At 41.9% G+C, this 24,827-nt stretch overlaps 1 protein-coding gene across 1 annotated transcript in view; it reads left to right on the forward strand.

The window, feature by feature from the left end:
- LOC120053308 (copine-8-like) overlaps positions 1-18,359 on the forward strand; it is an 84,518-nt gene extending 66,159 nt beyond the window's left edge. The window contains exons 10-21 of the mRNA XM_039000440.1: positions 3,462-3,566; positions 4,963-5,004; positions 5,348-5,423; positions 6,022-6,078; positions 7,305-7,366; positions 7,736-7,782; positions 8,047-8,228; positions 9,361-9,488; positions 15,731-15,833; positions 16,785-16,842; positions 17,745-17,818; positions 18,153-18,359. Of these exons, the coding sequence (XP_038856368.1) occupies positions 3,462-3,566; positions 4,963-5,004; positions 5,348-5,423; positions 6,022-6,078; positions 7,305-7,366; positions 7,736-7,782; positions 8,047-8,228; positions 9,361-9,488; positions 15,731-15,833; positions 16,785-16,842; positions 17,745-17,818; positions 18,153-18,359 (1,141 nt within the window). The remainder of the gene's footprint in view (positions 1-3,461; positions 3,567-4,962; positions 5,005-5,347; positions 5,424-6,021; positions 6,079-7,304; positions 7,367-7,735; positions 7,783-8,046; positions 8,229-9,360; positions 9,489-15,730; positions 15,834-16,784; positions 16,843-17,744; positions 17,819-18,152) is intronic.
- The last annotated feature ends 6,468 nt before the right edge of the window (positions 18,360-24,827 follow it).

Consider the following 24,827-nt stretch of genomic DNA (forward strand, 5'->3'; position numbering starts at 1 on the left):
CAGAAAGCTGTCTAAGAGCAGGTTTAACCTCTCTACTGTTAGAAAGCCTGATCAACTAAGAATACCTAAGAGTGAATTAAGCTATTTTGAAAACGCAATTAAGGGAATTAACTGGAATGATCTCTTGTCCTATGCAGACGTGGAAGCTGATAGTCAAGTTTTTCTATCCACAATCCAGACTACATTAAATGGTTTCCTAAAGAAAATCAAATCCAAACCTGGCCAAAAGAGCACTCTTCCTTGGCTAAATGGAGAAATCTGGAAATTGATGAAAGAACGAGATTATTATCTAAAAATAGCCCTAAGATCCAAATTAGAGCATGACAGACGTAGGTTTACCATGTTGAGAAATAAGGTGATGAAAGAAATCAGACAGGCCAAGGCAAACTTTTTTATTAACATAATTGGTGAAGCAAAGGGAAATTCTAAACTGATCTGGGAGAATCTAAAAAAGTTAACAGGGAAAGACCATAGTAACACTGCAAAAAGACTAGAAATCATGGTGAATAACAATCTAACACAGGATGCAGTCGAAATAGCAATAGCCTTCAATTCCTACTTTATTGACTCTGTCAGGGTACTGACACAGAACCCCTCCACTGGTTTCTTGGGCTCAGTGCTAGTAAATGATGCTCAACCTGTCTTCATCATAAGGGAGGTTTCTGAGTCAAAGGTGGACAAGGTGATCAGCTCACTAAAGAACTCTAAAGCCAAAGATGTGTTTGGGATGGACTCTACCTTTCTTAAAAACTACAAAGAGTCACTCATTGGCCCCATTACTAAGGTCACCAACACATCTATTGGTCTCGGGGTGTTTCCAAGGGTATGGAAGTCGGCCATAATAACGGCCATCTTTAAATCAGGCGACCCTGCTGACGTGAGTAACTACAGGCCCATTAGTATACTACCTGTGGTGTCAAAGGTTGTTGAAAAGTGTGTAGCAGAACAACTGATTGCCCACCTCAACAACAGCCCCTTCACATTACATTCCATGCAGTTTGGCTTCAGAGCGAAACACTCCACAGAAACGGCCAACTGCTTTCTTCTGGAAAATGTGAAGTCCAAGATGGACAAAGGGGGTGTTGTTGGGGCTGTGTTTCTGGACCTAAGGAAGGCTTTTGATACTGTTAACCATGAGATTCTCATCACAAAATTGTCCAAGTTCAACTTTTCCCCCGATGCCTTGAGATGGATGAAATCATACCTTGAAGGCAGAACTCAGTGTGTCAGAGTGAGCAATGAGCTGTCGCCCACTCTTAGCTATGATGTGGGTGTGCCCCAAGGGTCAATACTGGGGCCCCTCCTGTTCAGCCTGTACATTAATGATCTGCCTTCTGTCTGTACTGGGTCTGAAGTTCAAATGTATGCAGATGATACAGTGATATATGTGCATGCAAAGAGCAAACAACAAGCTGCACAAGAACTCACTACTGTAATGGTCCAGGTTACAAAGTGGCTCAGTGACTCGTGTTTGCATCTCAATGTGAAAAAAACTGTTTGCATGTTCTTCACAAAGAGGGCAACAGATGCTACTGAGCCAGATGTCTATGTGTCAGGGGAGAAGCTACAGGTGGTATCTGATTTTAAGTACCTTGGCATCATACTTGATTCCAACCTCTCTTTTAAAAAGCATGTGAAAAAGGTAATTCAAATAACCAAATTCAACCTAGCTAATTTCCGATTTATACGAAATTGTTTGACTACAGAGGTAGCAAAACTGTACTTCAAATCTATGATACTCCCCCACTTAACATACTGCTTGACTAGTTGGGCCCAAGCTTGCTGTACAACATTAAAACCTATTCAGTCTGTCTACAAACAGGCTCTCAAAGTGCTTGATAGGAAGCCCAATAGCCATCATCACTGTCACATCCTCAGAAAGCATGAGCTCCTGAGTTGGGAAAATCTTGTGCAATACACCGATGCATGTCTTGTATTCAAGATCCTAAATGGCTTGGCTCCCCCTCCACTCAGTATTTTTGTTAAACAGAAAACCCAAACATATGGCAGCAGATCCACAAGGTCTGCCATGAGAGGTGACTGTGTAGTTCCCCTAAGGAAAAGCACCTTTAGTAAATCCGCTTTTTCTGTGAGAGCTTCCCATGTCTGGAATACACTGCCATCAGACACACATAACTGCACCACATATCACACTTTCACAAAATGCTTGAAGACATGGCTAAAGGTCAATCAGATTTGTGAACATGGTCCCTAGCTGTGTGTTGCCGCTTTCCATGTCTGTTGTCTGTAACTTGTGAGGTGTGGAAACACTTTGTTGCTTTTATGAATTTTGTCTTGCTGCTTTTTGTTCTATGTTGCTCTGTCTGTATGCTACGTCTTGCTTGTCCTATGTTGCTATGTCTGTATGCTATGTCTTGTTCTATGTTGCTATTGTCTATATTGTAATTGTTTTTAATAACCTGCCCAGGGACTGCGGTTGAAAATTAGCCGGCTGGCTAAAACCGGCACTTTTACTGAAACGTTGATTAATGTGCACTGTCCCTGTAAAAATAAAAACAAAAAAAAAAGCGTCATCTCCCGTCTGGACTACTGCATCTCTCTGTTGGCTGGGCCTCCCGCTTGTGCCCTCAAACACCTGCAACTTATCCAGAACGCCGCAGCCCGCCTGGTGTTCAACCTTCCCAAGTTCTCCCATGTCACGCTGCTCCTCAGGACACTCCACTGGCTTCCAGTCGAAGCTCACATCCACTACAAGACCATGGTGCTTGCCTACATAGAGCAAGAGGAACTTCCCCTCCCTGCCTTCAGGCTTTGCTAAAACACTACAACCCGAGCACTCAGTTCTGCCACCTCAGGTCTCTTGGCCCTCCAACCCCTGTGGGAGGGCAGCTCCCGCTCAGCCCAGTCCAAGCTCTTCTCTGTTCCAATAGTGGAACCAGCTTCCCTCTGAATCTTGGACAGCAGAGTCCCTGCCCATCTTCCTGAAAACATCTGAAACCCTACCTCTTCAAACAGTATCTTAAATAATCCTCCTCCTCCTCAAACCCCCCCTCCCCGAACCAGCATTTGCACAGGGAGTATAGGTGGTAAGGGATGAGTGGACGTGAAAGAAAGGATGAGAGGAGAAATGAAGAAAATGAAAGGCAAGGAAAATAAATGGTGAGCCTGAGTTAAACATACATTGTACGGGACGGCTTTGCCCAGCAGATGTTTTTATGCGAGCTGACTCGCATATCTTGCACTCAACACATTTGGCTTTTGTGCAGCTGGATATTTACTGAAGCAGTTTAAATGGCTAGCTCCGGGGCACAACAGCAGCATGATCTCCCTGACCACATGGCCACACTGTATCCCGTATGAGAACATGAAGCTGCTGCTGTTTTGACTTCTATACAGCATTTTCTTTTTTTTAAATAAGTAGGAGTTATAAACAACATGTTGTCTTGAAAGGGTCCTGACAGCCATTGTGTTTGTGCGTGTATGTGTGCGTGTGTTTCTAGATTTACTATCTGCCATAAGACAGAGGTGGTGAAGAACACTCTGGACCCAGTGTGGCAGGCCTTCAAGATCCCTGTCAAGGCCCTGTGCAACGGAGACTATGACAGGTAACTCATTCCTTAGATGCAGGTAACTGGCCGATGCATAGATGCAGCACTTTGAAATAAAAAGGAGAATGGCAGAGATAGTCCCTTTTGTAGTGACTTCCTCCTTCTACGCTACATTTCACTACGTTACTACACTACAGTACTCCAGTTAACACTAGAACTGCTGGGATTCAAGGGACCCCCCTTCAAGCTAATGAGCTAGTGATTCTGACTGCAACATTCTAACGGTGTAATTCCTATATGCTATCTCAAAAAAAAAAAATGTGGTTGTGTTTGAAGGCCTTGGGTAACATTTTCGAATAACACAATACCGTTTTCATTCATTTACAGTATGTTACTGTAGGCTATATGTAAAAAATGCATATGGGAATATCCTTGTTTAGTTTCTTTGCTATTCAGAGGTTGATTTTGCTTGGGAAGTAATCTAATTCTGTCATTATCAATTAAGCTATTCATTTTCTGTACAATAGAATATGTTTAAATACAGACATCCTTTAGAGAGAAAAGAAGTGACCTTCTCGTTGGGTTAAGCCACGAAGAAGAGTAGCCAGCAGTTAATGCTTACATTTTTCTGTGTCGGTAGGCCGACTCTGTCTGGGGTGGAAAGGTAGACCTAACTTTTGACTTCTCAGATTGAATTATTTGCATACGGACAGTTTCTTTACAAACAATGCACACAGATTTGGCATTGGAGAAATATGATAAAATGAACATGCAGGCTTATCTCTCTGTGCTTGTCTTCGTTTGTTATTTCGGTCATTTGTTTGGTATTAAAAAAAAGATTACGCTAATATGTAAAATTACGAAGAATTGTATGAAATGTTTATAAAAGGCATTTTTTTCTCAGACCTGCTAATACGATGATAGATTCATGTAATGCTTTTACTATTAAGGAGATCTCTCCACCCCTACTCTTGTCCACGGTGGTCCGCGAACCCACAACCATCTGGCCCGCAGCCCTGTGCGCTATCAAAATTCCTGCGATGCCATGTAACGCTTACAAGACGAAGAACAGTTTCTAAAACTGATCTGTCCAAGAATTGAGGGTAATCGGTAGACATGTTCTCTGCTATCCACTTTGTTTGAATTATTATAGGGAAGGTCCGTTTTTGTTTTTCAAGCGTTCAAGGAGGGTTTAGGTCAAATATATTTTGCTGAAGGGAAGGCCACCCATTTTCATTTCAGAGAGGTCCAATTTTCTCTATGTAACCCTTAATGTTCACTCCCTTAGTACATTGAATCCCAAACGCAGACACCTTTCTGAGAGCACACCCTCTTAGAGCCAGACCATCCTCTTTCACAGATGAGCACCTCTCTTTTAAACAGCGGAGATTTTCAATCATACACATTAATTACTTTTTCAAATGGAGTTTCTATCTCTCTCTTTCTCTTTCAGGAGCATAAAAGTGGAGGTGTATGATTGGGACCGAGATGGAGGGTGGGTACTTTCTCAGAAACATACGCACACACTTCACTTATTATCTGCACTTCTGCTATAGTAATTGCCCCAGGCGCAACCACAAGAATAGCCTGCACTCAGAAATATTGCTTATGTATTTCATGTATGTCATTACATAATGTAGGTTATTGTTAGATGATTGCAAACAAACTTGCTGCTTGGAGTCACCCTGTGATGGAGTTTGTAACAATGTACCGATGTTGCAACAAAGGCATTTTGAAAAGTCATGTTTAAACCATCGGATCTGTTCCTAGAAAGGCGATCCCAGCTGGAAAGAAATCCCAGCAGGTGTGTGAGACACTGTGTGTGTTTACTCTTCCAGCCATGACTTCATTGGGGAATTCAATACCAGCTACAGAGAGATGTCAAGAGGCCAGTCACAGTTTCACAGCTACGAGGTGAGACATGTTGTAGCAGGTGTATATACACACACATTCACACACGTTAACGCACACCCCCACAAGGATAGTGAAACAAGCGCACACCCTTATCTTAACTGTTTACCCAAACATTGAGCCTTCCAGGGTGGTATTGAGTCTAGGAGAGGGGCGTCATACATCTGGACCGCGAGGGGGTCCAATCAGGCATGCAGGTGGTTTTAGTCAAATACAAACTCAATATACTTTAAAATGACTACAACCAAATCAAAACTGTGTAGAAATGTGTAGAAACTGTCCAACTCGCTAAAAATCCCCAAGATGAAAGCTAGACAGTCAGGGAGCATTGAACATTCCCAAAACGGTGGATAGAGGACTTTTTTTGTGCAAATCTTGACAGTGAGGAAATATAACCATTTTTACTGCACCCTCTGGACCTTATTGAAGACCAAATGTGGCCACCAGGGCAACATTTGTTTGACACCCCTGGTCTAGGCAGTCAATTTGATTGATGAAAAAACTCATTTTAAGTCAGGCTTTCAGTTGCCTTGGCTTTGTGTTCAACTCAAGATCAATAAGACGCAACAAAGTGAACCAAGCCATGTTCTGTTCTCTGCAGGTGGTAAATCCAAAGAAGAAAGGCAAGAAGAAGAAGAAATACCTCAACTCAGGAACAGTGAGTCGATACCCTCTTATACTCTTGACTTGAAAAGGCCACCTATCTTTCAACCCTAGCTGTATCTTAGTGGGATTGTATGGCTGTGTCTCAAATGGCACCATATTCCCTACAGCCCTCCGGGCTCTCGTCAAAGTAGTGCACTATGTAGGGAATATGATTCCACTTGCGATGCATACCAAGGATGTAATTCTGCACTTATTTGTAGCATGTTCATAGCTCAAAGGCGTCACAGTTGAATTAATAGCTTAGTACTCTACTGTATGTGTTTTAGCCAACTCTTCGAATGTTGTCGTGCCATATTTAAATAAGGTGTTATAATTATGATACTACTGTATTTCCACTGAAATCCTGATGTGCGGCATGGCCCTCACAAACTTCTACAGATGCACCATTGAGAGCATTCTGTCGGGCTCCAGCACCGCCTGGTACGGCAACTGCACCGCCCTCAACCACATGGCTCTCCAGAGGGTGGTGCGGTGAGCCAAACGCACCATGGGGGGCATGCTGCCTGCCCTCCAGGATATTTACAGCACATGCTGTCAGAGGAAGGCCAAGAAGATCTTAAGGATCTCAGCCACCGAGGCCACGGTCTGTCCACTCAGCTACCATCTAGCAGACAGAGACGGTACAGGCGCATCCGAGCCGGGACCGAGAGACTGAAAAACAGCTTCTATCACCAGGCCATCAGACTGTTGAACAGCCATCACTAGCCGGGCTACCTGCCCAGTACTCAGCCCTGCATGTTGAGACTAACACCCAATGTATATATGAATGCTGGTCACCTCATATTCTGTTTATATACTGTTGTTTACTCACTGTGTATGTACAATATATACTGTATTCTCAACATAGCTCATCCTAATATACATACTACTGTACATACTATTTTCTTTTCCAAATTATATACTGTCAATACACACCACATTTATATTCTGGATTCTGACACATGCTCACTCTAATATATCTACGATTTTTATTTCTTGATTTCTTGTTTAGATTCTTTAGATTTTGTGTATTTGTATTGTATTTGGGAGACATTCTACTGCAGCATTTCGCAGCACCTGCTATAACACTTGAAGATCTGTGTACGTGACCAATAAAATTTGATTTGATTTATGTTTTAAAGGGATAGTTCACTTTTATGAAGTTTTCATCTTCATATTAAGTAGAAAATAAGCTAAAACTTCAAAAAGTATCCTTTTAACCTTCGAACATGTTGCCAGGTAACCCTTCTGTCCTGTCTGGTGGACATGGAACTTACCTTCCTGGATTACATTAAAGGAGGGTACGTTCTCAAGTTGTATTTTTTAATTAAAGTTTTATTTGAATAGGGACACATTGGATACGCCATCACTCTTTATCTTATGTCTATAATCCCTAGATGAGCATTACATTTACAAGTGAATAATTTAGTACTAGCTTTCTATTGTATATTGTGCTTTCTGATTGTGTTGTTCACCCATCCAACTTGGCTTGCTCGTTTTGCATTCCAAGCAGCACATAGGCCTACATTCATGTTGCAGGAAACAGCAGTTAATAATTAGTTATACCCCCCTTGTCCATTAATTGAGTTAGTGAGATCACGTTGAGTCATGGTGTTATCAAATCTTGCATGAGTGATGTTCAATATCTTCCTTGTTTTCTTGTGTTGTAGGACTCAGATTAGTTTCACAGTGGCAATTGATTTCACAGCATCAAATGGTGAGTAGCTTAGTTCTTGTCAGCCCTTGAGAACCCTCTGTATGTGTGGCAGCAAGGTCTTCTTGACATCAACTTTGAATTGGCAACCTTCTAGCTACAATACCATACACGTATCTGTTACAAAACTGCTTCATATCATGCAAACTTGTCTTGGCTATGAATTTAAAAAGTCTCTATGCTGACTCCTTGTCTTCCGATATAGACCCTGAGGAGATAGGTGTAGCAGCTCTGAGCTCAGTTGTATTGTATTTTGTTGGATTTCAGGCAACCCCTCCCAGCCCACCTCTCTACACTACATGAGTCCGTACCAGCTGAATGCCTATGCCATGGCTCTGAGAGCTGTAGGGGAGATTATCCAGGACTACGACAGTGACAAGATGTTCCCTGCACTGGGCTTCGGAGCCAAACTGCCCCCAGACGGACGGGTCTCGCACGAGTTCGCTCTGGTGAGGAAACTGGAGACACCCCCGTCCATCTAGGGCAGCTGGTAGCCTAGCGGTTAAGAGTCCTTAACTGAAAAGATTGCTGGTTTGAATCCCCGAGCCTACTAGGTGAAACCCTAATTGTTCTTGTAAGTCGCTCTGGATAAGAGCATCTGCTAAATGACCAAAATGTAAACGTAATCTCCCTCCATCCCTCATCCTTTTAACCTGCCAGTCTCCCGACCACCCTGGTTCTGGAACGCTGGAGGGAGAATCCAGAGAACAGGCTCATTCTTATGGCTGGAATGGAAAGGTATTAAAGACATGGTGCCCATTCCACTCCAGACATTACAACGAGCCCATCCTCTGACTTAAAGTATTAGGCTTTGTTCATAAGTAGTACACTACATAGGGAATGTGGTGCCATTTGGAACGCATACACAGTCCTCTACCGTATAAATTCCTATCCAGATGTGATGCCCACGCAGCCCCGGGCGCCGGTAGCCAATCCAGCTGCTCAGTTGGGTAATACTCAAGGAGAGTTAATCTAAGCATTAAGGATTTACTGAGTCAGCCTTTTAGCAAGGTGCTACATGGAGGGAGGGAGAGAGAGAGAGGACACTAGAGGGATAAGGAAGAAGAGATGGGGAGTATAAGACAGAGAAGGTGGGATAAAGTAGAAGAGGAAGAAGAGAGGCAGAATTAACCCAAGCTCCATTTGCAAAGCAAAGAGTGGCTGTCTTCTCCATGCTCACGGGAGGCCAACCAAAGCAGCTAGGGTCAAGATGGCTTTCTCCCACTTCAGTTTACTGGGAAACTCTATTATACAGTACACAACAGTTTACATTATGCACATTGCATACAGTACAAAACAATTAGCACGAAAGAAAATGCATGTTAACCTCACCATAATTGCAAGGTGAAATCCAAGACTATATGGTGTTCTCCCAAAGTTGTTACTTGACACTACAGAGTTAAAAAGTGGTTTATGCATTTACTGTTCTTGTATGTTCTGCTTGCTGTTTGGGGTATAGGTCAGGTTTTTGTAAAAACACTGAGACAACTGCCGTTATGCAATGTGCTTTTAAATAAATGTGATGAATTGATAATCAATTAATTGATTCCTATATTGTTTGTTCTTTGTGTGTCTGTGCAGAATGGGAACCCCCAGAATCCGTACTGCAGTGGGATAGAGGGGGTGATGGAGGCTTACTACCAAAGCCTTAAGTCTGTTCGACTCTATGGCCCCACACATTTCTCACCTGTCATTAACCACGTGGCCAGGTAGGTCGCACGCACGCACACACACACACACACACTCATGCACACACACATGCATACCCACACACATGCATACCCACGTACGCATGATCGCAGACAACAGACACACACACACAAACACTTGCACACATACACACGCATACATACGAATACGCGCACACAGACAACACACACACACACAGACACAGACAACACACAGACACACACACCATGTATTTGTATTTATTAGGGATCCCCATTAGCTCCTGCCAAGGCAGCAGTTAATCTTCAAGGGGGCAAAACACATTAAGGCACTTACGTCACACATAAAATAAAAGATAAAACAGTACATCATATAACATTATTACACCACTACATATCTACAATACAAAATGTATAATACCACCATACAACAATATTACAATGTATGTGTGTGCTAGCTTTTGTGTGTGTGTGTGTGTGTGTGTGTGTGTGTGTGTGTGTGTGTGTGTGTGTGTGTGTGTGTGTGTGTGTGTGTGTGTGTGTGTGTGTGTGTGTGTGTGTGTGTGTGTGTGTGTGTGTGTGTGTGTGTGTGTGTGTGTGTGTGTGTGTGTGTGTGTCTCTTCACAGTTCCATAAGGTGTATTTGTATCTGTTTTTTAAAATCAGATTCTACTGCTTGCATCAGTTACCTGATGTGGAATAGAGTTCCATGTAGTCATGGCTCTATGTAGTACTGTGCACCTCCCATAGTCTGTTCTGGACTTGGGGATTGTGAAGAGACCTCTGGTGGCATGTCTTGTGTGGTATGCATCGGTGTCCGAGCTTTGTTTTAGCAGTTTAAACAGACAGCTCGGTGCATTCAGCTTGTCAACACTTCTTACAAAAACAAGTAGCTCCACTTTGAGCCATGAGAGATTGACATGCATATTATTAATGTTAGCTCTTCATGTACATTTAAGGGCCAGCCGTGCTGCCCTGTTCTGAGACAATTGTAATTTTCCTAAGTCCCTCTTTGTGGCACCTACCTGCACGACTGAACAGTAGTCCAGGTGTGACCAAACTAGAGCCTGTAGGACCTTGTTGATAGTGTTTTATTCCACAACAACTACCTAATACACACACATCTTAAGTAAAGGGATGGAATAAGAATATGTACATATAAATATATGGATGAGCGATGACCGAGCGGCATAGGCAAGATGGAATAGAATAGAGTATATACATATGAAATGAGTAATGCAAGATATGTAAACGTTATAAAAGTGGCATTATTGACAGAGAAGATCGCTTAGATTGAAGATATGGCAAATAGAAGTGGCAATATTATCCGCTATTATCCTCAGTCGTTTTCCATCCAAGTTGTCAGACCCCTTGTGGCTTGTCATTCTTGATAGACAACAATCAATTGTTCACCTCTTCCACACTCAATTTGGACAGTTATACTTAGATGTGTGGTGTCTGCGTTTTTTACTGGCATGTCATTCCTAATTTGCCAATCTTGCCACTGAACAAAACATTAAAGCAGTTGGCAATATCAGTGGGTTTTTTGATGAATGAGCCATCTGATTCAATGAATGATGGAGCTGAGATTTCCTTTTTGCCCAAAATGTAATTTAATGCGCTCCAATGCTTTTTACTATCATTATTTATGTCATTTATCTTTGTTTCATAGTGTAGTTTCTTCTTTTTATTCAGTTTAGTCACATGATTTCTCAATTTGCAGTATATTTGCCAATTGGTTGTGCAGCCAGACTAGTTAGCCATACCTTTTGCCTCATCCCTCTTAACCATACATTTAAGATTTAACCGTTTTGACCATCTTTTTCTTAATTGGTGCATGCTTATTAGTAACTGGAGTAAGCAATTTCATAAATGTGTTAAGTGCAAACCACAGACCAGCAAATATTATTGTAATGTTATAACTTATTCTATGACCTCTTATACACTATATTAGGCCTAGCTTTTGGAACTTTGGTTTTCCTAGATATGGCTACTATATTGTGATCACTACATCCGATGGATTTGATACAGCTTTAAAGCAAATTTCTGCTGGATTAGTAAAGATATGATTAATACATGTTCATGATTTAATTCCTGTGCTGTTTGTAACTACCCTGGTAGGTTGACTTATAAACCAAACCAGGTTGCAGGCACTGGTTACAGTTTTTTAAATTGTTGAGTGGGCCGCTTGATGAAAGCCAGTCAATATTGAAGTATACCTCTGTTGATATCACATGCATTTCACACATACAGTGTATTCGTGAAAGTATTCTGACCCTTTTCCCTTTTTCCACATTTTGTTACATTACAGGTTTATTCAAAAATTGACTAAATAAATGTTGTTCCTCATCAATCTACAGTCGTGGCCAAAAGTTTTCAGAATGACACAAATATTAATTTTAACAAAGTTTGCTGCTTCAGTGTCTTTAGATATTTTTGTCAGATGTTACTATGGAATACTGAAGTATAATTACAAGCATTTCATAAGTGTCAAAGGCTTTCATTGACAATTACATGAAGTGGATGCAAAGAGTCAATATTTGCCCTCTGCAATCCGCCCTGGCATGCTGTCAATTAACTTCTGGGCCACATCCTGACTGATGGCAGCCCATTCTTGCATAATCAATGCTTGGAGTTTGTCAGAATTTGTGGGTTTTTGTTTGTCCACCCGCCTCTTGAGGATTGACCACAAGTTCTCAATGGGATTAAGGTCTGGGGAGTTTCCTGGCCATGGACCCAAAATATTGATGTTTTGTTCCCCGAGCCACTTAGTTATCACTTTTGCCTTATGGCAAGGTGCTCCATCATGCTGGAAAAGGCATTGTTCATCACCAAACTGTTCCTGGATGGTTGGGAGAAGTGGCTCTCGGAGGATGTGTTGGTACCATTCTTTATTCATGGCTGTGTTCTTAGGCAAAATTGTGTGTGAGCCCACTCCCTTGGCTGAGAAGCAACCCCACACATGAATGGTCTCAGGATGCTTTACTGTTGGCATGACACAGGACTGATGGTAGCGCTCACCTTGTCTTCTCCGGACAAGCTTTTTTCCGGATGCCCCAAACAATCGGAAAGGGGATTCATCAGAGAAAATGACTTTACCCCAGTCCTCAGCAGTCCAATCCCTGTACCTTTTGCAGAATATCAGTCTGTCCCTGATGTTTTTCCTGGAGAGAAGTGGCTTCTTTGCTGCCCTTCTTTACACCCCGGCCATCCTCCAAAAGTCTTCGCCTCACTGTGTGTGCAGATGCACTCACACCTGCCTGCTGCCATTCCTGAGCAAGCTCTGTACTGGTGGTACCCCGATCTCGCAGCTGAATCAACTTTAGGAGCCAGTCCAGCGCTTGCTGGACTTTCTTGGGCACCCTGAAGCCTTTTTCACAACAATTAAACCGCTCTCCTTGAAGTTCTTGATGATCCGATAAATGGTTGATTTAGGTGCAATCTTACTGGCAGCAATATCCTTGCCTGTGAAGCCCTTTTTGTGCAAAGCAATGATGACGGCACGTGTTTCCTTCCAGGTAACCATGTTAGACAAAGGAAGAACAATGATTCCAAGCACCACCCTCCTTTTGAAGCTTCCAGTCTGTTATTCGAACTCAATCAGCATGACAGAGTGATCTCCAGCCTTGTCCTCGTCAACACTCACACCTGTGTTAACGAGAGAATCATTGACATGATGTCAGCTGGTCCTTTTGTGGCAGGGCTGAAATGCAGTGGAAATGTTTTTGGGGGATTCAGTTCATTTGCATGGCAAAGAGGGACTTTGCAAATAATTGCAATTCATCTGATCACTCTTCATAACATTCTGGAGTATATGCAAATTGCCATCATACAAACTGAGGCAGCAGACTAAAATGTTGAACGTAAATGTGATATAATTTTTATATATATACATTTTCAAATATTTCTAAAAACCTGATTTTTGCTTTGTCATTATTGGGTATTGTGTGTAGATGAATGAGGGGGGGAAAAACAATTTAATCCCTTTCAGAATAAGGCTATAAAGTCAAGGGGTCTGAATACTTCCCAATGCGCTGCATTATCCAGATACTGACTGTTGGCACTTGGTAGTCTATAGCAGCTTCCCACAAGAATGGGCTTTAGGTGAGGCAAATGAACCTGTAGCCATATTACTTACTTCAGCAGTATTTAACATGCTCTCTTCTCTAAACTTTACACGAATGTGGTTCTGGATATAGACCACAACACCGCCCCCCATTGGCATTTCTGTCTTTTCTGTAGATGTTATGACCATGTATTGCTACCACTGTATCATCAAATGTATTATCGAAGTGCGTTTCAGAGATAGTCAGAATATGAATGTAATCTGTTACTAGCAAGTTATTGATTTCATGAAACTTGATTTGGATGAGCATACATAGTGCCATTCCATTCAACTATTCAACTCCTACTGTGGCCATTCACTGTGGTACAATAACCTGGGATGGTCAATAGAGCCTCATTAGGTAGCTTTTTCTGTCGTTCCACAGTGACCTGTGACCCCCCCCTGGGAAAAGTCCAGATGAAAGAAATGTTCTCATAGCTCAGCCGTCCCATTGGAATCAATACTTACTGTAGTGGCATGAACACACACACACACACACACACACACACCTTACGATCACTTCTGGCCTTCGCAGTTGGAGAAAATCATTGGTGCTTTGTGTGTATCTGACCACCGTCCATGCAGGTGATCGATGAACAACATACGCGTAACTGCCAAAATAAAGGAAACGTGCGTAAATGAGGGATATAAAGTATATTGAAAGCAGGTGCTTCCACACATTATTTTGGCTACCATGGCTGGAAAAAGAGATTTCAGTGTCTTTGAAAAGGGGTCTCCAATGAACATAGGGGGTTTAAAGGATGTGTGTGTATGTGTTTGTGTGTGTGTGTCAGTCACCATATCTCAACCCAATCGAACACTTACGGGAGAATTTGGAGCAGCGCCTGAAACAGCGCCACCACCATCAACAAAACATGAAAATATAGAATTTCTCATGGAAGAATGGTGTCACATCCCTCCAATAGAGTTCCAGACCCTTGTATAATCTATGCCAAGCGCATTTAAGCTGTTCTGTCCGTTCGTGGTGGCCCAACGCCCTATTAAGACACTTTATGTTGGTGTTTCCTTTATTTTGGCAGTTACCTGCCGGACGGTGATCAGAAAAGAAAAGACTTTCCCCACCCACTCACTGAACCACACAGAAACGCAGTAGCCTAAATGTCACAATTTACCACCAATCACACAGGTAGATGAGAAATCCGAGCTCAGATTAGATTACAGCAAAATCACACCCGTGCCTTTTTATGAAGAAATAACACTTCCAACAAGATTAGGATGATACGTAGTCGCTGTCTGCTTCCAGCGCCATTCCATACTTATTGCAGCAATAAAATAATCTGCAAACGGAAGCAAGCAGTCAGCGGTCTCCTACTCTTCATCCATAATTATTCAATGTTGTAGATCAAAACTATTTATTCAGCGTTGCATACAGAGAGAATCGTTGTTCGTTTTGAAAAACCCATAAGGCTTTGTACCATCGACCGGCAGACAGACACTATTGGAGATGAAGAGAGCGTCGCCTTGTCCACACGGTTGATCAATGGTCATTTTATCCAAACAGAAAACTGGACTTGGTGTCTCTCCGTAGAGTGCATTGTCCCTGTGCTGTACATGCTCTACTTGGTATTCACTATTGGGAAATTTTGCCCAGTCATCTATACACACACACACACAAGATTGACTGTAACAAGCTTTCTCCTCCATCCCTCTTCGCCCCTCAAATCCCATCTATTTCTCGGTGTGATCCGTCCGCCCACGTAGCCTAAGAATAGCTTGACCAAAACACACTGAGGGAAATCATTTTCACACAAATAAGCGGCTCCAGTGTCAGACGAGACCGTAATTCTCCCAATACTTGTGGCTGTATTCATTTGTCACTCAGAGAGTGTGCCGTGTGTGCGTGTCTGTTGCATTGGCCCAAAAGCCCAAGACTAAGTCAATGGTAACATTATTAAACTGTGGTTAACACCCCCCAGGGTTATAGTCAAGATATGGGCCTCAACATCAGCCAAACAAATGACTAGAGTTCCAGGCCTGAGAGCAGATTAGATTAATGAAAGAGAGGTCATAAGCTAACACAAAATACGTTTCATAAATACATTTAATTAGTTGATTTATTGATTACCCAGTGCATCTCACCCTGCTCTCCTCTGTCTCCTCCTCCCACCAACCTCTCTCTCTTTCTCCTCTGCTCTCTCTCTTTCTCTCCCCCACTCCAGGTATGCGCAATCAGTCAAAGACGGCTCCCAGTACTTCATCCTCCTCATCATCTCGGACGGCGTCATCACCGACATGGCCCAGACCAAGGAGTCCATCGTGAACGTACGTACATGTCAAAGTTATAGTTTCCCAACGTTTACAGTGTGCCACCAGACCTGTAAAAAAAGGAAAGGAGTCCTAGGACTTAAAATGTGTTTGAAACATGTCCATTGTAAACGTGTATCTCGGGACCGTCCTAGAGAGTTTGACACACCTGATTTGGTGTGTTTTTCTGTCTATGTTGATAAATGCTGTTTTGGAATGCCCTTATTCCAAAATGGTGTTACATAGAAACAGAATCGCTGCTCTGTGTTACACAAGTTTCCCTACATCCTTGTAATGTGATTGTGGAGTAAGATATGAGAACATTGAGTACCAAGCAACCCCAAAAATAGATGTTCCTCATATCTCTGCCAATTTAATGTCCACCTAAATGGCAATAAAAAGTTATGAAACACAGTGATAACATCTATCATTCTCATTCAGCCTTTGGCGAATGGCAACCCACTCGACCCACAATGCAATAGGAATCCGCTGAGGGAGAGGATGGAAATAAGCTTCATTTATAAGCTGTCAGGCTGGCTGGGGTTTAGACACAAGTTGTACATACATGAAATTAGAAGTGCTAATTCCGTAATTAGTCCTACAAAGGTTTGACAGATTCTTCTACTTTTTCACATAGTTAGTCCTATAAAGGCTCGGCAGAAGTTGAAAAACTTTGGCTATTACAGTACTTAGTGTAAATTAATTGGGAGTATATTAATTGGGAGTATTTCTCTGACAGCCTGTCGCGTTTTTAGATAACGATGGTTATTGACACTGGCGTTGAAAAGAAACTTGTTTCCTCAGGCTCTCTTTTTCTTAAAACATCTCTCTCTCTCTCTCTCTCTCTCTCTCTCTCTCTCTCTCTCTCTCTCTCTCTCTCTTTCTCTCTCTTTCTCTCTCTTTCTCTCTCTCTCTTTCTCTCTCTCTCTCTCTTTCTCTCTCTCTCTTTCTCTCCCTCCACATCCAAAGGCAGCTACTTTGCCCATGTCGATTATAATTGTCGGAGTTGGACCAGCAGAATTCAATGGTAAGACAGGAATAATGAAATGTGGGTGGGTGCGCGTGCGTGTGCTTGTGTGTGTGTGTGCGTGCATACATATGTGTTTCTATGTGTATTCTCTAATCTCTTCTCTGTGTTAAATCCATTATTACGCCCCTCACCCAGTTCTCCCTCTTCTGCTTCTCTCCTTCCACTCCCTCTCTTTTGGGCCCCTCACCCGGCTATCCCTCTCTTCTCCTTTCCCTTTCTCTCTTGCTCTTTCCTTCCTCTCCCTCTCTCATTTGCTTCCCATCCGGCAATTTGTCTTTCTAAATGGCGATACTCATTTGTGATATTTTAGAAAATGTTGTCCTAATTTTCATTCACCTTTATTTAGGAACAGATCAAGTCCTCTCCTCTCCTAATATAGGAAAGAGATGTTTACAATTCATAAAACACTCCATAATATACACATTCATTCCTTATGAGCAATTAGCCTCTAAAGTCAATGGGTATTAAACATTATCACGCTCATAAAGTCAATGTGCACCGTAGCATGACGTCTCTCCCTGTGCCACCACACATGGTTTCTTTCCCTTCCACGTATCCCAGCACGTACGTCACCACACGCGCATCACCCAGTCACATACAACCAAGGATTTCACCACTCTACACACACACATTCTCTGTACTCAAACTACACGGCAGGCAATGGAACACTGTCATCTTGTGTAGCGTGCTAGCTGGCTCTCTGTTGTAATGTAGTGTGTGTGTGTGTGTGTGGTCAATGCACACGGACAACAGTAGAGTATGTGTAGCCTACGATGTGTCATGCGCCGTGGCTCTGATGATGTTTGTTTTGTTCTGACATGGGTACGGATGACTGAAGTGCTTCTCTCTCTCTTTGTCGATCTCTCTCTGTGTCTCTCTCTCGCTTTCCTTCTCCTCAGAAATGATTGAGCTTGATGGAGATGAAGAAAGGATCTCATCCCAAGGGAGGTTCGCTGAGAGAGACATTGTTCAGGTATTTATAGAGCTGTCTCTGTGCGTCTCTGCATGCCTATAGAATTAAAGCATATATTAAAGTAGACTTTCCGTGTCAATGGAAATAGGCTTACATTCTAGAATCAATAGAATGTCATGTACATGTATGTAAATGTCATTATCCCATATCTTCACTTGTAGTCTTTATTTTTCCTCCTCTATACCTCCTCTGTATCCATTGTATTCCTCTCTATTCATTGTTGTCTTTTTCTAACGGAATTACTGTACTCATTCCCTCCCTGTTCCCCCCCACTCCTTCTCCTCCTCACCTCCTCCGTTCTTTCTCTCTGCCTCCCTTCCTTTTCTCCATCCAGTTTGTTCCGTTCCGTGACTACATCGACCGCAGGGGGAACCACATTCTGAGCATGGCCCGTCTGGCCAAGGAGGTCCTGGCTGAGATCCCTGACCAGTTCCTCTCCTACATGAGAACCAGGTGCATCAAACCAGGCCTCTGCCCCCCTGTCTACAACCCCGACCTCGCCGTGCACCCCCTCCTCACCCGACGGGTCAGCCGAATCTGAGGGGTAAGCCTCCTCCGGGCCTCTTCCTTTCTTGCTTCTTCTTCCTCACTGGAGTTTGACGATGGCGGTCCGAAGAAGCCAACCGCCATTTCCACTCTCTTGTTGCACTTTTGTGAATTCTGAAATCCTTTCTGCAGAATGGACAGCAAGGCATTTTGTTTCTATTTAAAGTGTCCCTCAGGAAGGACTTCCCATGAGATGTCAGAGGCCACAGTTTACTGGTCTGACCCAGGAAGTGGGTGAGTGCCTAGAACTGACCAACCAGGAGCAGCATCCAATCTGTGAAGAACCGTTCAGAAGTACATTTCTGTCTCTTATTTCTATGCCCTACTCTTCCTCTCAACCCCACTTCTGTCTCACCAACGGTCTCTTTCTAAATGTTTACAAAGTTGAGGATGAAGCGGAGATTTTGTACTCGTGGATATACAGTTGAAGTCGGAAGTTTACATACACTTAGGTTGGAGTCATTAAAACTCGTTTTACAACCACTCGACAAATTTCTTGTCAACAAACTATAGTTTTGGCAAGTCGGTTAGGACATCTACTTTGTGCATGACACAAGTAATTTTTCTAACAATTGTTTACAGACAGATTATTTCACTTATAATTCACTGTATCACAATTCCAGTAGGTCAGAAGTTTACATACACTAAGTTGACTGTGCCTTTAAACAGCTTGGAAAATTTCAGAAAATTATGTCATGGCTTTAGAAGCTTCTGATAGGCTAATTGACATAATTTTTAGTCAATTGGAGGTGTACCTGTGGATGTATTTCAAGGCCTACCTTCAAACTCAGTGCCTCTTTGCTTGACATCAAAATAAATCAGCCAAGACCTCAGAAAAAAAATTGTAGACCTCCACAAGTCTGGTTCATCCTTGGGAGCAATTTCCAAACGTCTGAAGGTACCACGTTCATCTGTACAAACAATAGTACGCAAGTATAAACACCATGGGACCACGCAGCCGTCATACCTCTACTTTGGTGGAAAAGTGCAAATCAATCCCAGAACAACAGCAAAGGACCTTGTGAAGATGCTGGAGGAAACGGGTACAAAAATATCTATATCCACAGTAAAACAAATCCTATATCGACATAATCTGAAAGGACACTCAGCAAGGAAGCTGAATGCTTCAAAACCACCATAAAAAAGCCAGACTACGGTTTGCAACTGCACATGGGGACAAATATCGTACTTTTTGGAGAAATGTCCTCTGGTCTGATGAAACAAAAATAGAACTGTTTGGCCATCTCAAGACATCAGTCAGGAAGTTAAAGCTTGGTCGCAAATGGGTCTTCCAAATGGACAATGACCCCAAGCATACTTCCAAAGTTGTGGCAAAATGGCTTAAGGACAACAAAGTCAAGGTATTGGAGTGGCCATCACAAAGCCCTGACCTCAATCCCATAGAAAATTTGTGGGCAGAACTGAAAAAGCGTGTGCGAGAAAGGAGGCCTACAAACCTGACTCGGTTACACCAGCTCTGTCAGGAGGAATGGGACAACATTCACCCAACTTATTGTGGGAAGCTTGTGGAAGGCTACCCGAAACGTTTGACCCAAGTTAAACAATTTAAAGGCAATGCTACCAAATACTAATTGAGTGTATGTAAACTTCTGACCCACTGGGAATGTGATGAAAGAAAGAAAAGCTGAAATAAATCATTCTCTCTACTATTATTCTGACATTTCACAGTCGTAAAATAAAGTGGTGATCGTAACTGACCTAAGACAGGGAACTATTTACGAGGATTAAACGTCAGGAATTGTGAAAAACTGAGTTTAAAATGTATTTGGCTAAGGTGTATGTACACTTCCGACCTCAACTGTATTTGTATATTTCTTTGTTTGTACTCCAGATGCACTCTGTCTCTGGTTGTAGCGATGACAATGATTATGATGATGTTGACGACAATTGTACAAAGAGCCCAGGAGCCACATCCCATGTGTGGTGTGTTTTCTTTTTAAACGGAGCATGTTCTATATCTAGTAGAGGGGTATGCATGCCGAGTGAATCCTGCACTCAGGGCCTCCTACCCCCTTTCAGACAGGACCTTCACCATCTATAATCTTCCCACTCGCTATCTTACTTACACTCTGTTGTCTGCCTGCCTTGACTCACAAGGGGACTCCCTTCCCTTCAGAGTCTGGTCCTGTCATATACAGCAGGGACTCAACCAGCCTTACTCTCTCTCTCTGCATAACAAATGGTACTCTTTTCCCTACATAGGGTGCACTAAAAGTCGTGCACTATGGGCCCTGGTCAAAAGTAATGCAGTGTATAGAGAGTAGTGTCATTTGGGACACAGCCTCTATCTGTCGGTTACATTCACAGTTGCCATTCTCATAAGGATTTTGGAATAATGGAATCTTCATCCATGCCCAGGAATCAAAAACGCACATACCAGTGAGTTACACCACTTCCACGTGTGTCCTCTGACTCGTCTTACTTTTGTAAAGTTTGAAGCTCGTGAGAAAATGTTGTTTGTATTTTCAGAAGAGTTCTCTCTTTTGTTTCTACCTCTCACTTTGCGGTATGCCGCTAAACCCTGTGTATGTATGTTTTGGAAAGGCAGGATGTTCAGTAAAAGAAAGATTTTCAGTAAAAAATCAAGAAATATTTCAGTCAACCTTTTGGTTTATAGCCTTTGTCTGTCACAAAGTGAAATTACGTTTTACATTTACGTTCAACATTTTACTCGTCTATATTCAGAACATACAGTACAAAATTTGGACACAGCTACTCATTTAAGGGTTTTTCTTTATTTTCACTATTTCCTACATTGTAGAATAATAGTGAAGACATCAAAACTATGAAATAACACACATGTAGTGTGTGTTTTTTGTAGTAACCAAAAAAGTGTTTAAAAAATCTAGATATATTTTGTATTTGAGATTCCTCAAAGTAGCCACCCTTTTCCTTGATGACAGCTTTGCACACTCTTGGTATTCTCTCAACCAGCTTCATGAGGAATGCTTTTCAAACAGTCTTGAAGGAGTTCCCACATATGCTGAGCACTTGTTGCCTGCTTTTCCTTCACTCTGCGGTCTAACTCACCCCAAACCATCTCAATTGGGTTGAGGTCGGGTGAATTGTAGAGGCCAGGTCATCTGATACAGTACTCCATCACTCTTTTTCTTGGTCAAATAGCCCTTACGCAGCCTGGAGTTGTGTTGGGTCATTGTCTTGTTGAAAACAAATCATAGTACCACTAAGCGCAAACCAGATGATATGGTGTATTACTGCAGAATGCTGTGGTAGCCATGCTGGTTAAGTGTATTTTATTTGTTTAACACTTTTTTGGTTACTACATGATTCCATATGTGTTATTTCATCATTTGGATGTTTTCACAATTATTCTACAATGTAGAAAAGAGTAAAAAATAAAGAAAAACCCTTGAATGTGTAGGTGTGTCCAAACGTTTGACTGGTACTGTATGTATTAATGTATTCAAAGGAGGGGCAGAGGGTATAGGAAGGGAACATACGATAAAAATGTCTTATATTCCCCCGCTATTGAACAGTCTATGGAATAGTCTAGAGATAAACAACTATAACAGCCGCTCTTCAGCTTTATATCGGAATATCACTTCACTCCCACTTGGTTAACCATCCATTTCAGTCAACTTTAGATCTATATTCATGATGTAGATACTGTATGAAATTGGGGAAATAAAGACATTTCAAGCTAATTTTCAGGAGTTTGCCCTCAGGAAAGGGAAATAGAAGCTAATCTCAGAGTATGTCCGACCGGCGAGTGGGGAATCACATTTAACACACAGTGAACAATAGCAGGATTTCAAAGTGGGCGTTGTGGGGGTGGGTTTGTCACTTGCGCTCGCACACTGCTGTATGTGTGAAACCAAACAGACTGTCTCTTCAAGTCTATGAAAATGTATGAGTATATTATTGGAACAGAACACTAAAAGTGTTCGCATGGCGAACAAACAAACCACACACTTCTTGTGGATAAAAAAACAGCTTAAATGAAGAATACACGGCCTCCTCCCACAGACAATGATGTGATGTGCGTCCGTTTCACTTTGCCAAGTGACTGCCCAGCTGAAACAGAACGTTCCATGACGTTCCCTGAAGGTTCTCCTTTTCTTTTTCCACAACGTTCTGGGAACCAAAATGTGTTAGCTGACTGACTGTAACAGAACGCCTCAGAAAGCCCATGTATTCTAATACACATTACCTTTGTTTACTTATGATACTCGTGATTTATAATTGAACGCTTGTGATAATAATACTATCCTACTGTTTTTACAGTAGACAATAGCATGCATCATGTTTAACAGTAGATAATAGCATGCATCATGTTTTGCATGGATCATTTTCTACAAAGGAGATGCACCGGTATATTGTATATTATGACATTGCCTTAAAATCTCACTGAACTCTTGGAATTGTGCAATGCCTTCAGATAAAGTGTATACTGACTGATTATCAATGTGTGAGTGCTCTGTTGTTTTTGTATACTCATGCACGGCCACTCTGTTGAATGCCATTCTATTTCTATGGTTGCAATGATCTGAATAAGAGGTGTTATGAGCTGAACAGTCAAGTCTGTGATAAGGTAGTGCACTATGTAGGGATTAAGGTGCGATTTGGGATGCGGCTTGTGTTGTCTAGCTCCCAGCTAAAGGGCATGGCAATCATCGAAACAACATAAATGTTGTATCAATTACTTCAATCTGATCTCCTATGCTGATTGGGGATTGTTTTATCAATGTTGCTTAATAAGAACAAATTCGTATTTATAATGACAGCCTACCAGGGAACAGTGGGTTAACTGCCTTGTTCAAGGACAGATTTTTACCTTGTCAGCTCGGGGTTTTGATCCAGCACCCTTTTGGTTACTGGCCCAACGCTCTAACCACTACGCTACCTGCCGCCCCAATCCTTAATCATTACATTAGTAATAGAGAGTGGCCCCAGGCCTGCAATGAGTCAGAGACTTTGATATTTCCAATATTATTTTCCCATGTTGCAATATTAATTATCCAATACCTCTCAAAATCAATCTTCTAAATGCTTGTATTGATAATGCTTGTTTCAAGAAATACACTTGCAATATAAATGCAATCCATATTTGAAATCATTTCAACTTCAATTGAGTACTGAATCAAGCCCTAATGTTGGAAGGCCGCTGACACAGCACAGCTTTGTCTGTTCACATTAGATCAGATGAAAACCACTGGAAATAATACAAATTAATATTTCTGTATGAATTGTCAATATTTCAATAAATATTTGTATAATACAGTTTTCATTTTTCCACAATCATTCAGCTCGGAACATTGCCCTATTTAGTGGCGTGTCAGAATAAGGTCAGTGTTGTTTACATTGCATGGTATAGAGCTGACGCAGAGTTTTCTATACATTCTGAAAGTGCCCTCCTTTGAATCACGCCCAAGTTTAATGAGGATATATGACCAATCACATGTACAGTATCACACACACTGACAGACACAGAACAGCATTCACAGACTCACCCTGTTGTTATTCATTTTACCTCAGACTTGCTGAGTTTCGGTTGTTTGGAGGAGAAACAAATAAACAAATTCAATAAGGAAGCTCTCAAAGGAGCGCATATCCGAGTTTAGTAGATTCCTCTTTGTAGTGAATGCTCTGAAGATTAGAGATTCAAAAGTAATAAAGATGGTTTTCACAACTGGAATCCAATATATCAGCAACAGACAACCTGAGCATCTTGTAAAGCACTGTTGTTTTATATCCATGTTATTTCCCCACATGACTGTAACGCTGCTATTAACCAGTGAATGCAAGACGAACCCATCAAATCAAATCTTATTTGTCACATGCTGAATACAACAGATGTACACCTTACAGTGAAATTGTCTGTCATCATGACATGCAGCACTTTGGGGTGGGCAACCACCTGTCTCGATCAATTAGAGAAGACTTGAAATAGACAAAATGGCAGTGTACACTTTGTTGGATTACTTAATGGAGAAAAATAATAAAAATAACGTAGGATCAGATCAGCTTGGCAATGGCTGACAGTAACCAGACCTTCTCCCACCCACAGGAGAGGGGAGGGGAGAAATGGTCTGGGGGTTTTGACACCTCACACCCTGTCATAAATGTAAGTAGAAGAGGGTTTTCTTTTCCCCTCCAGTATTGGTGAAAGGAATGGCCTTTGTTAACAGTCTGTTTCCCGCCGAAACTCTAACACGTTCAAAAAAGTGAAAACTGGAACAATATTTCTAACATAAGAACATGGGGAATGGTCCGTGGGGAGCTATAGAAAACTAATGTCATATTGTTTTTTATTTTGTGATGTCATTAAAAATGGTATGGACAAAACACTGTAACTTGAAAAGTATTTACACTACAGGTATGATGTCTCCATCAACGTTGTGTGTGAAATATGAAATTTTGAAATTATTTTTGTTAAGATAGGAATGTGATTTTAGGAGCCATATGAGAAGTTTTACATAAC

This window comes from Salvelinus namaycush, chromosome 9, assembly GCF_016432855.1.
Source record: "Salvelinus namaycush isolate Seneca chromosome 9, SaNama_1.0, whole genome shotgun sequence".
Taxonomy (NCBI): Eukaryota; Metazoa; Chordata; class Actinopteri; order Salmoniformes; family Salmonidae; genus Salvelinus; species Salvelinus namaycush.